This window comes from Onychomys torridus, chromosome 1 (assembly GCF_903995425.1).
Source record: "Onychomys torridus chromosome 1, mOncTor1.1, whole genome shotgun sequence".
In the NCBI taxonomy this organism is placed as follows: Eukaryota; Metazoa; Chordata; class Mammalia; order Rodentia; family Cricetidae; genus Onychomys; species Onychomys torridus.
Window position 1 is genome coordinate 150,509,345 of NC_050443.1, and position 12,838 is coordinate 150,522,182.

The 12,838-nt window shown below is 37.9% G+C and overlaps 1 protein-coding gene across 3 annotated transcripts in view; it reads right to left on the reverse strand.

Moving 5' to 3' along the window:
* Nucleotides 1-901: 901 nt before the first annotated feature.
* The window catches only part of Asah2 (N-acylsphingosine amidohydrolase 2), a 122,665-nt gene continuing 110,728 nt past the window's right edge, over nt 902-12,838 (reverse strand). For all 3 annotated transcript variants that reach the window (XM_036171040.1, XM_036171031.1, XM_036171047.1), the window contains 3 exons: nt 9,585-9,644; nt 6,369-6,457; nt 902-1,278 (listed from right to left, as the gene is read on the reverse strand). In XM_036171040.1, coding sequence (XP_036026933.1) covers nt 1,089-1,278; nt 6,369-6,457; nt 9,585-9,644 — 339 coding nt within the window. In that variant the 3' untranslated portion in view covers nt 902-1,088. The remainder of the gene's footprint in view (nt 1,279-6,368; nt 6,458-9,584; nt 9,645-12,838) is intronic.

The window sequence follows — 12,838 nt, forward strand, 5'->3', positions numbered from 1 at the left end:
ATGAGTACGACACTGGCTATATATGTACCTTTAAATAACTGTGCAATAGTTCAAAGGAACCATGCATGAGCGAGCAGCTGATAGGAGAACAGATGAATGCATTTAAAGCTTCCCCTTTGATGACTACACTTCCAGCCTCAACATTTTTGTTCTATAATCTACATTCAAGGCAAAGCTTCGTGGCTTGAGATACATTTGATTGGTGAAAACGTAAAATCTAAAATTTAGAGTAAATGTTTGGATGGATAGACATGATCTAGCAGGATAAGGACACTTTGAGGAATACAAGGCATAATCAAAGAACTGTAAAGTGGCTTCCACATAGTTGGACTCTGGAGGGATTCCAGAAAAGATATGAAAATGAACAATAACCCTGAGCCAGGCAGACCCATCCCAAAGTGGCTGATTGGAAGGCTTCAGCTCATTTGAATGCAGGAAAAACTGGCATGCTAATTTTCTGGCTATATTTTAGCTGGGTTCATATATTTGTAGTAAGGTTACATGATACTTTGTAAATGCAACTACAGGAAAATATATAATAACCTTATTCTAACCTAAAGTGAATTAAACTTCATTATTCCTCCCTGGAAAATCAAGTATCAATCTAGAGGACTTCCAGAAAGTTCTCTAGTGTTCTCATTCATAAGTCCATAAATAAATAGGTTAAACATTGTTCACATATCTTCAGAAACTATCAATATATTTCTGAGATTTCATATTAAAGGGAATTCTCTCTTAAGCAATCACAAAACCTCAAGTAAAATCATGCTTTAGGATGAAGACCACAAGGTGCATGGTTTCCAGAGGGCTTCTCTCATACATATTCTCTCATCCACTAATAACTATTCTCTCTCTCTCTCTTTCTCTCTCTCTCTCTCTCTCTCTCTCTCTCTCTCTCTCTCTCTCTCTCCATGCATGTTCATAATCATACAAACACATAGACACACATATGTGTCCCATTAGCAATAAACTATCTGTCCCTCAAACAGGGACAGTTACAAAAATCAAACTGGTAACTCACATTTGTGTGAAATCATTCTATAATGTACACAGAGAAAAGCTATTTTTCAATATCTGCCAACTTTTCACTAAGTAGTTAGAACTTCAAAAGGAGGAGAAATGCCTTCAAATGCAAGTATAACAGTAGGCTTCAGAAGCTCTTGCTTCCGATTATGTCCAAAATATCTTATTCTGTAGGTTCCAGGCTGTGCAGTATGTGGAATATACCATTCAATTGTTGCATTGCTCAGACCCAGTATTCCCTTGTGCCAATAAAACCTGTTAATAGAAAACAAACAAACAAATTTAAAAAAAAATACAACATTGCTCTTTAAAATGTATGATTTTCATCCTGTACAACAACCCAGGTCTCCTCCCTACCAGATGACTTCATTTTGATCATACAACATTTGACCTACAGGCTCAGCCTGCAGTGTACATCTTATACCAGGACCTTGACTGGTAAGTCCACTCTTTGAACATCCTCCCCAGTCCCTAGACCTACCCTGAGTTCCACACCCAATGCCCCATCCCAATCCAGTCAGTGCATTCAATCTGTCCCCAGTCTACAGGCTTTGGCAAGGATGTGCACCAGTCCAAGCTCCACTCCGGCTACATGACTTCACCATACCTCCACCAAGGCCAACTCCCAGATCCACCCAACTCATGCATCCTGTGCTCTGTCCCAGCCTGCTGTGTACATATCAGACATAAAACCACCTGAAGAAGTCCACATGCCCAGGCATATATATATAACATAAAAGAACAAAACAATTTGTCTTCCTCTAAAATCCAGCAATCCTATGAAAATGTTCTCCAATGATTATTATCTGGATAAACCACAGGACACAACTTTTGAAAAATAATCATAAGCCTTATCCAAAAACTCAAGAACTTTATAGAACACACAAAGAAACAAACCAATTAGCTTAAATAAAATGAATGCCTGAGTAATACCCAAGAAAATACAAGCATAAGGCAAAATGAAGTGATAAAGACAATCCAAGATTTGAAAGCTGTGCTGTGGAATAATCCTCTACACTGTGAAAATGTGCTACTCTCATTGTTAATAAAAAGCCGATTGACTAGTAGCCAGGCAAGAACTACAAGTGGGACAACCAAACAAGGAGAATGATGGGAAGAAGAAGGACAGAGTCAAAAGAAATGTCAGCCAACTGCTGAGGAAGCAGGACATGTAAAAATGAAGTAACAAGTGATGAGCCATGTGGCAAAGCATAGATAAGAAATGTGGGTTAATTAAAATGTAAGAGTTAGGTAGTAACAAGCCTGAGCTATTGGCTGAGCATTTGTAATTAATATTAAGCCTCTGAGTGATTATTTGAGAGTGGCTGCAGGACAGAATCTTCCATCTGCAAAGCTGAATTCAATAAAGAGATAGAAACATTGAAGAGAACTCAAGCTGAAATGAAGATGGAGTTTTAAAAAACTCAATAACCCAACTAGAAAACTCAAAGGAAAATCATACTAGTAGAATGAATCAAGCAGGATTTATTAGGGTAAAGAAATTAGACGACATGAGCAAATAATGTGAAAAAAATTAGAAAAATAAAAAAGGAAAGGGCTTGAAGTAAATATGGAATAACAGGAAAAGAACAAATTTTCAAATTATAAGCATAGATGAAGGCAATGAATCCATGTCAATGAATAGAACTAATCTTCAGATCTTCAACAAGACAATAAAAGAAAACTTCCCAAAACTAAGGAAAGATGCACTCATTCAGATACAAGAAGCACTCAGAACATCAAATAGACAAGATCAGAAAAGAAATTCATAGTTAAAACACTAAATATAAGGAACAAAGGATGAATATTGAAAGATCACACACACACACACACACACACACACACACACACACACACACACAAATCACATATAAAGGAAAATTCACCATATAACACCTGATTTCTCAGTGAAAACTTTGAAAACCAGAAGAGCTTGGAGCAATGCATTCCAAGTTCTAAAAGGCCATGACTAGCAAACTACACTACTGTACCCAGCAAATCTATATGCCACAGTTGAAGGAGAAAGAAAAAATATCCATGATACAAAAAGGCCAGCTGGGCAGTGGTGGTGCACGCCTTTAATCCCAGCACTCGGGAGGCAGAGCCAAGTGGATCTCTGTGAGTTCAAGGCCAGCCTGGGCTTCCAGGAAAGGCGCAAAGGTACACAGAGAAACCCTGTCTCAAAAAACCAAAAAAAAAAAAAAAAAAAAAGGCCAAAAGAATTCCTGTTCACTATATCAACCCTAAACAGAATATCAGGAGCAATATTTTAAATTCAAGAGAGGAATAACCACAGTCAAGCAACTATAGGAGGAAAACAAATGAAGCTATAGTTACTGATACACAAAGTACAATTAAGAGTGCCATCACCAAAAAGCAGCAAGTGACTATGATCAACACAAACCATGCAACGATAGCTTTAAGTATTAAAGCCCCTAACTTTCCAATCACAAGATGCAGGATGGCTGAACAGATTAAGAAACAAAAATCTATCTTTTTGTTGTCTACAAGAAACTCAGCTTTAAAGATAAGCACCATCTTTAAGATGCAAAAAACAAACAAAAAAAAAACATTTACAAGCAAATGGGATATGAAAGCAGGCAAGCATTTCCTGATCTCTGGCAAAATAGACTGGGAACTAAAACTAATCCAAAGAAAATACTTCATTCTAATCAAGGGAATATTAACCAAGAAGACATTACAATCCTGTGTGTGTGTGTGTGTGTGTGTGTGTGTGTGTGTGTGTGCCAAATTCTAGTCTACCCAATTTTTTTTAAAAAAATCATACAATTGGAATTAAAGATATAGATTAACACCAACCCAACACATAGTCAATAATTTTAGTACACTGCTGTCCCCAGTGACAGGCCACCTGGACAAAAATAATAGCAGAAAAACATCAAAATTAAATGATGTCACACATCGAGTTGACCTAACAAATATCTGCAGATTATTTCATCCAAACACCAAAAAACACACATTCTACTTAGCAGACTATAGAAGTTTCTCCAAAACAAACCAAATCCTGGAACACAAAACAAATCTTAACAAATTCATGAAAACTGAAATGTCTCCATATATCCTATCTAACCACAAAGCAATAAAACTTAAAATAGATAACCAACAAATCTCTAGTAAGTACACAAACTTGTGGAGATTAAACAAGTTATTATTGATTTATGAATGTGTCAAAGAAGGAATGAAGGAAGAAAAAATTAAATATCTGGAACTAATGAAAAATGCAAACACAACACAACAAAAACTCTAAGACACATTAAAAGTGTTTACATTAAAAAAATCAGCATCAGGCAAGGTTTAATCCCAGTTGAGGAACATGGATCTATGTGAGTTTGAGGCTGTCCCTGTGTATACAGTGAGTTTTAGGAAAGCCAGAACTACATAGAGAAAGAGGAATCCTGTCTCAAAAAAGCAAAACAGAAAGATCACAAATAAATAACTTAATGATGAAACTCAAACATTTGGGGAAAAAAAGGAACAAACTCAAACCCATTTAGATGGCAAGAAATAATTAAAAACCAGAGCTAAAACTAATTAAATAGAAACAACAGCAAAGAATACACAAAAATATCATCAAATCTAAAAGCTGATTCATTGAGACAATAAACAAGATCATTAAATTCTTGGACCAACTAACCAAAAAGGAAGGAAGAAGGAAGGAAGGAAGGAAGGAAGGAAGGAAGGAAGGGAGGGAGGGAGGGAGGGAGGGAGGGAGGGAGAGAGGGAAAGAAGGAAGGACCAAAACTAACAGAATTAGAAATGAACAGGAAAACATTTCAATAGATACCAAAGAAATTCAGAATATTCTAAGGGAATACTTCAAAAATCTGTATTCCATTAAGTTAGAAAATGTAAAAGAAATGGAAAAATTTCTAGATTCAGTGAACCCACCAAAGTTAAACCAAAAAGAGCTCAACAATTTAAACAAATGCAAATCAAATGAAGAGACTGAAAGAAAAATAAAAAGTTTTCCAACTTAAAAAAAAAAAAAAGTTCAGGGACAGATGGATTCACAGCAGAATTCTCCAAGACTTCCAAAGATCTACAGCCAATCCCTCTCAAACACTTTAGGAAGATTAGGAGCATTTCCAGTGTCACGCTAATACCAAAACCAGGTAAAGACTCAACAGTGAAAACTACAGGCCAATATCTCTGGAGAAGACAGATCTTAAAATCCTCAATAAAACACTTACAAACCAAATATAGAACACATATCAAAAAGATTATCCACCACAATCAAGTTGGCTTTATCCCCAAGGATAAATTCAGGAATGATTAAACATACATAGCAGAAGCCAATAAATGTAATCAATCACATAAATGAACTTTAAAAAGATCACATGGTCATCTCAGTAGATACATAAAATGTTTTTGACAAAAATTAACATGCCTTTATGATAAAAAGTCCTGGAGAGATTAGTACTGGATGAACATGCCTCAACATAATAAAGGCTATAGATGACAAATCCATAGCCAACATCATCCTTAGTGGAGAAAAACTTGAACCAATTCCACTGAAATCAGGAATGAGACAGTGCTGTCCACTGTTCCCATTCCTTTCCAAAACTATGCTCTAACCATTCACTGGATAAGGCAAAACAGAAATTACAAAGATACAAATAGGAAAAGAAGAAGTCAAATATCTTTGCAGATGATGTGATGTTACATACAAGAGATCTAAAAATTTCACCAGAAACAATCAGCAATTTCAACAAAGTGACAGTATACAAATCAGCTTACAAAAAATCAATAGCTTTTTTATACATCAACAATAAACACACTGAAAAGGAAATCGCAAACATACTCCCATTCACAATAGTCTCAAAGAAAATAAAATATCTAGGAATCGACCTAACCAAGCAGATGAAGGGCCTTTACAATGAGCTCTACCAAATCATGTCAACTCCTTCACCTAGTACATTTGTCAACCAATTTACAAGAAGGCCAACTAGTTTTTCAAAGAATTCCTGTGACCATGGGAAAAACAAAGTTGATGGAAGCTGGAGGGGGCCATAGCTCAGGGATACAGCACTTTCCTAGTATGTACCAGACTCTAGATTCTACCCCCAACAACACTAAAATAAAAGTCAAAGATGTCAGCCAACATCTCATTGTACCTAATCCTAAAGAGGCCGACACTATGCTGCTTTCAGTCAATAGAGTCGAAATGGAGCCTAATAAATCAATTAATTGTGGCCAGAAGGAGCCTTGAAAATTTGGTATCATTAATATCATGTCCTGTATTAAGAAGTCTTTTAGTTTGTCCTTTTATTATGAAGCAACTGTTTTCAAGACTTCACAGACAAATAATCAATAGACATGTTTACCTTGTCTCCCAGGAGGCATCATTATACATTATCTGCCAGTCGGCTATAGACTCCTCATATTTCTCCACAGTGAGGAAGGTTTCATGGGTCTGAAACACAATTAACACCACTTATCAAGCACAACACAGTCACAGAGAGACTCAATCTGCTTTGGCTCTCCTCACTACACACCAACCCACCAATGCCTACTGTACACATGCATTAGTATTTTACCCAAATTCCTAGGCACATCTCTTTATGCAGTGTCTTCAGAATAATAGTTTATCCCTTTTTTTAAAGCACAAAAGTTTAAGAATTTGAAAGAAGCATAATTATGGCATTCACAGCAAATTTGAAAATTTTAAATGAAATGAAATTTTAAAAAGACATAAGTCAAGATCAAGAGTACAAGCTTCTCTAGTCACCACATAATTGAGGAGAGAAAATGGGATGCCCCCCTCTGTCTGTCTGTCTCCAGGTAACTGAATTATTAATTACCATGCTTTCCTAAGTCAAAGGTTTAAAAAAAAAAGCATAAATTGTCCCTGTCCTGGGGTGCTAAAGACACTTCTACAGTGTAATAATATATACCTAGACACCATATCATAAGAAAAATGTATTTCTACACTGGACGATAGCTACCATAGAGCAAGTTGTTTCAGACCGAGAATCCAGCTTCAAATAAAGCAAAGATTTGAATGATATGACAAGCTATTAAATAAAAAAAGCCATAAATCTCCATTACCATCAAAACTTTTACACTGCCTCCATTAAAGATAGGGCTTAGGGGCTGTGGAGATGGGTCAGTCAGCAAAGTGCTTGCTGTAGAAGTGTGAGGACCCAAGTTCAGATGACCAGAACTCACATGTGCATGGTAGATGTGCCTATAGTCCCAGGACTGGGAGGATGGAGACAGACTCCTGAAGCTCATTGGCTCCAAGTTCAGTGAGAAGCACTGTCTCAAAAAAAAAAAAAAAAAAAAAAAAAGGTAGAGAGCCAATGAGGAAGATAATGTTGGTCTTTGGCCTCCATTTGAATGCACCCACAGCACATACATGTCCACATCTCCATGAACACACACACACACACACACACACACACACACACACACACACGAATAGGAGTTGTGTGTACTTCATCTTTACACTTCCCAACCCTTTACACCTGCCATTTACAAGTCTCCAGATAACTTTAATAAGTGGATTACTTATTTATATTTTGGTCATGTCATTGTTTAAAACAATTCTTTAATTATTCAAATGACACATGACATTTAATAAGGAAGTGCTCATAACCACAATGACTAGTAAGTAGAGTTTTATCTGCACACTGAGGACATTGTGGCATTGTGGGGGCCTTAGATGGAGTAGGAGGTATGATGGTCCCTAATAACTAGATCTAGAATACTGGTTGGAAAACGTCTACATCCCCAAACTATCAGGACAAAACCTTTTCCCTACTTCTCTACCATAATCTCTTACAGGTATATATTTATTAAAAATTAATCTCTTTCCTACCTAGTTTACTTATATACAAAGTAAGGATAATACAAACAAGCTACTGGATAGTAGTGAGGATTAAATTAAATGCATGTAGCAGCATATATAAAGCATCTAGCTTAATACTTGGAGACAACAATTGCTCAGCAATTAGGGATAATTATGATATGATGCAGGTAGTAAAGAGCACTAGAAATTGTTTTGCATGATTTCAGAGAGTTCTGAGAAATCTCATTAGGATGTTGTGAGCATTCTGTTCTTACAGCAGTGGTGATATGAGTACTGTATGGATGTCAGGCATGATACAGCATTTTGATATCTTCAGAAAGTAATGTGATGAACATGCAGATGTTCTAATGGAGCTTGACCACAGACTGTCTAAACATTAGAACATTTCTCCCAAAACTTACTGTGATGGTATCATATTGCCACAGTTCTAGCATCGAGTAATGGCATTTGAATAGAGAGAAAAGACACTGTTGTTTGGGAGGAAGGTGTTTTGGATTATAAGAGATTTTGGATCCTAGGACTCAATATAATGGCTGCATCCATAGTCAGGGTAGAAAAGTGACCTAAAAACCACTTTTATAGGTCCACTTTCCTCCAAAATTGTTTTCAAATTTTGTTGGGAGTTTGTGGTAGTGCTTTTTACCTTCTTTTATTTTGTTTAGTATTTTTTAAATGTTGTTCATTGATGTTATTGAGCATGTACTGTGAGGGGTGTATGCATGCCACAACACACATGTTGAAGTCAGAGGACAGCTTGAGGGAGCCATTTCTCTCCTTTCTCCTTGTTGGTTCCTGGGACTGAACTCAGGGTCCTCGGGATTGGTAACTAGCCTCTTTACAAACTCAGTCACTTTACCAACCAGTTTCCTTAGTGTTTTAGACAAAACCTTGCGCTATAGGACAGGCTGGCATCCAACCCTTGGTTACCTAGCCTCCACTTCCCAAGTTCTGGGATTACAACTGTAGCCACTAAATCTAGTTTGGTAAGATGTTTATAGTCAGAACCTGCATTGTTATTGTTTATTTGGATACAAGATTATTCTAAGGAAATTGCAAAAGACTGCAGTCACTTAATTTCTAGACATGTTGTATAACTGTGGTTTATCACATATATCAAAAACAAAACATAGGACATATTTTGCAACAAATTATTAACAATAATCAAATCTAAGAAACAGATTTGTTTGGAAGAGAGGCACCACCATGTTCTATTGTTTTTACATCAGGCATATATTTTTTGTGTCATTTTTTCCAAGTTAAACATTCTATTATGTCAACAGAAAAATGGCCAATGTAAACTAACATAAGGCACATGGAACAGAACTCTTAGGGCACGTACCAGTGCATGATCACTCTAAAACAGAAGAGACAGGGTCTAGAGTAGCAGTGCAGGAAGGTCCCCGAAAGTAGAGGAAATCACTGCTCTAGTTTGGCCCTTTCAATATGTTAATAAACTTAGTAAGTTCTAACTTTAAATGTGTAAGTGGGAATGTCTCTGAATCTGTAACTTCTGGAGAAGCAGTACGGCCCTACAGACTGTGACTATGAATCTTCCTGTGTGCTGTGTTCCACATTCAATTCCACACCAGCCGTACCCATTGAACATTTTCCCACCTTCCAAAATAAAGTACGGAAAAAGCCTAATATATTTTTGGATATGTGAGATTCTCCTGTAAAGTGAAGAGAAACTTGAAAAGTGAATTTAAATTTGAAAGACAATGATGCTCACCTGGTTTTCTGCTGAATTCTTTGGGTTAGCACCTACAAATATAACTTCAACCACTTCTCCCTGGGAATAGAAATGGCACTTAATTAAATCTAATACAAGCCTCTTTGCTGTATAAAGATTTGAAGCATTATCTACTATACATTCTAGAATCCTAGGCATATACATTCCATATACATTTCTGTATACATTCTGCTCTATTTAATTACGTGATCCCCTTCTATGTTTGTTGGGAATTGGGACCAAAGAATTTTATTTTGGAAGATTCAGATATAAATAAAGATCCAGAGCTATATTTTTTTAAAAGATGTATTTCTTTATTATGTATACTGTGTTCTGTTCGTATGTATGTCTGCACACCAGAAGACGGCACCAGATCTCATTACAGATGGTTGTGAGCCACCATGTGGTTGCTGGGAATTGAACTCGGGACCTCTGGAAGAGCAGTCAGTGCTCTTAACCTCTGAGCCATCTCTCCAGCCCCAGAGTTATACTTTTAAATGTAATAACACATTAAAATGACTTCAAATTATATCATAGAACCCTATCATGAAACAATAGTCATATAGACCACAGAGACATCAGAAGTGAGCCCACACAGTTATAGCTACTGAGTCATTGACAAAGGTGTCAAAACATTGGAGAAAAGACAGCCTCAGCAATGATCTCTAAGCAAAGGAAATAAGACAGGAACTAACAAATGGCATTGCATGAAATTAGAATATTTCTTCTGTACAGCAAAAGAAGCCATCAAGAGAGTGAAGAAGTATCTACGAGATGCCCCAAATCTTTGCCCACTATATACCTGTCTTAGTTTCTTCTCCTATCCCTGTGATAAAATACTCTGACAGGAGCAACCTATGGGAGAAAGGACTTGTTCTGGCTCACAGTTTAAAGGTACAAGTTGAGGCAACATTGAGTTCACTTTCTATATTTTCATAAAGATTTATTTCATTTTTAATTGTGTGTGTGTGTGTGTGTGTGTGTGTTTGCACGAGTATGGGTGCTTGCTGAGGCCAGGTGTCTCAGATACCTCTAGAATTGGAGTAACAAGTGGCTACAAGCCAGCTGACATGGGTGCTGGGAACCAAACTCATATCCCCTGGAAGAGGAGTGCACACTCTTAACTACGGAGCCATTGCTTCAACCCCTAGATTCCTCCATTTTATACAGACCTGGATCTCCTTTCCAAAAATGGTCCTGCTGACAACTAAGATTTGCATTGTGTCAAACTGCTTTCTCAACACTGATGTAGACATAGACAAATGCTTCTCTTAGCTTTAGTCAGGGAAGCCTCTCTACACCATGAAGAGCCGTGAATGCAGATTCTTGCCTGCTCAAAGTGCTGAGAATAAAAGAGCTGGTTGAGACCAGGCTGGCCTCGAACTCACAGAGATCCGCCTGCCTCTGCCCCCCGAGTGCTGGGATTAAAGGCGTGCGCCACCACCGCCAAAGCGAGTTCCAGGAGAGGCACAAAGATACACAGAGAAACCCTGTCTCGAAAAACCAAAAAAAAAAAAAAAGCTGGTTGAGTTCTCAGCCCTGAAAAGAACATTTATACCATTCGGGGAATATTGAAAGAAAAAAAAAAATGTGTAGAAAGAATGTGAAAGCCAGAAGATAGGGAAGAGGGCTGTGAAACGCTCTCTACCGGTCAGGCACGACACTGCAATCATGGACTCACAGCAGCGGCACTGGCCCCGCACAAGACTGGACCTGTCAAAAGTCAGTCAAGAAAAGGGCAGATTCTCGTGTGGCTCCACCCATCCCTACTACACCAGTGGCTACTTATGGATTCTGGGTGATGAGCAGTCGCTATCTTCAGATGTGTACCTGCCCAAGAGGTTCCGTTGTCTAATTCCATGCAGATGGTGCAGATTAAACCCAGTGTGACATAAAACAAGACAAAAAGACAAGCACATAAGAAAGGACCTGTAGGAAAGAGGGAGCATTAACAAAATGAGTGGAAAAGAGGTAAGAAAGGATGGGAAATGAGTAATCAGGATGCATTCTATGCCTGTATGAAACAGCCAAATAACAAATTTAATTAATTTAAAAAAAACTTTCAGCCGGGCGCCTATAATCCCAGCACTCGGGAGGCAGAGGCAGGAGGATCTCTGAGTTCGAGGCCAGCCTGGTCTACAGAGCTAGTCCAGGACAGGCTCCAAAGCTACGGAGAAACCCTGTCTCGAAAAACCAAAAAAAAAAAAAAAACCCTTTCAAAACTATATACCTCAATGGTAAATTTTACTAAGGATTATACCATAGCAGCCTCTCCTAACATACATTTTTAAGGCTGAAAAATAGATAAATAAATATGTTAAAGTCAGAGAAAGAAAAGCTGGATCTTCCAACATCAATTAATGTAATCAAGATAATTTTCTGCAGGCATACACAGAGGCCCATCTCCCAGGTGACTCTACATTCTTTCAAGTTTGACAGTTAACTCTAGTCATCACAAGATCTAATCATGTACTCCTACCTAGACTCTATAAAGGGATTCCAGAAATTAAATCCCAAAAGCAAATAATCTAATCAATAAATGAGCTAATGAATGGAACAGAACATTCTGAAAGGAAAAAGATAAGTGTCCTATTGATATTGTCTTCAAGTTCTCAACATGATTAGCTGTTAGAGACATGCAGTTGAAGACAACATTGAGATTTTTATCTCATGCCTGTTGGACTTGGCTAACATCAACCAAACCAGCAACACCCACTGCTGGCAAGGATGGGGGACAGAGAAACCCTTCTCACCTGGTGTTATAGATCTACACTTAGGCAGCCAGTATGTAAGTCAGTACTGAAGCCACTCAAAGACTAGAGCTAGAACTCTGAGATGATCCAGATTTACCACCCTGGACATACACCTGAAGGATTCCAAGTCAGCATATGTCCCAATTTGCTTCTCTGTTGCTGTGGTAAAACACTGATCAAACACTACCTGGGAAAGCAAGAGCTTATTAGGCCTCTACCTCTGCTTCACAGTACATCATTGAGGCAATTCAGAGCAGAAACTCAAAGTAGCAACCTGAAGTCTGGAACTGAAGCAGAGGCCATGGAGGAGTCATGCTTGCTCCCCATGGTTTGCTCAGCCTGCTTTCATATACGCTTGCTCAGATGTGTCACTACCCTCAGTGGGCTCCCTCCACATCAATCATTAATCTAGAAAATGCCTCCACGGATACACCCATGGACCAGTCTTTGGAGGGAAATTCCTCAGTTTTGGTTTCCTCTTTCTGGGTGACTCCAGTTTGG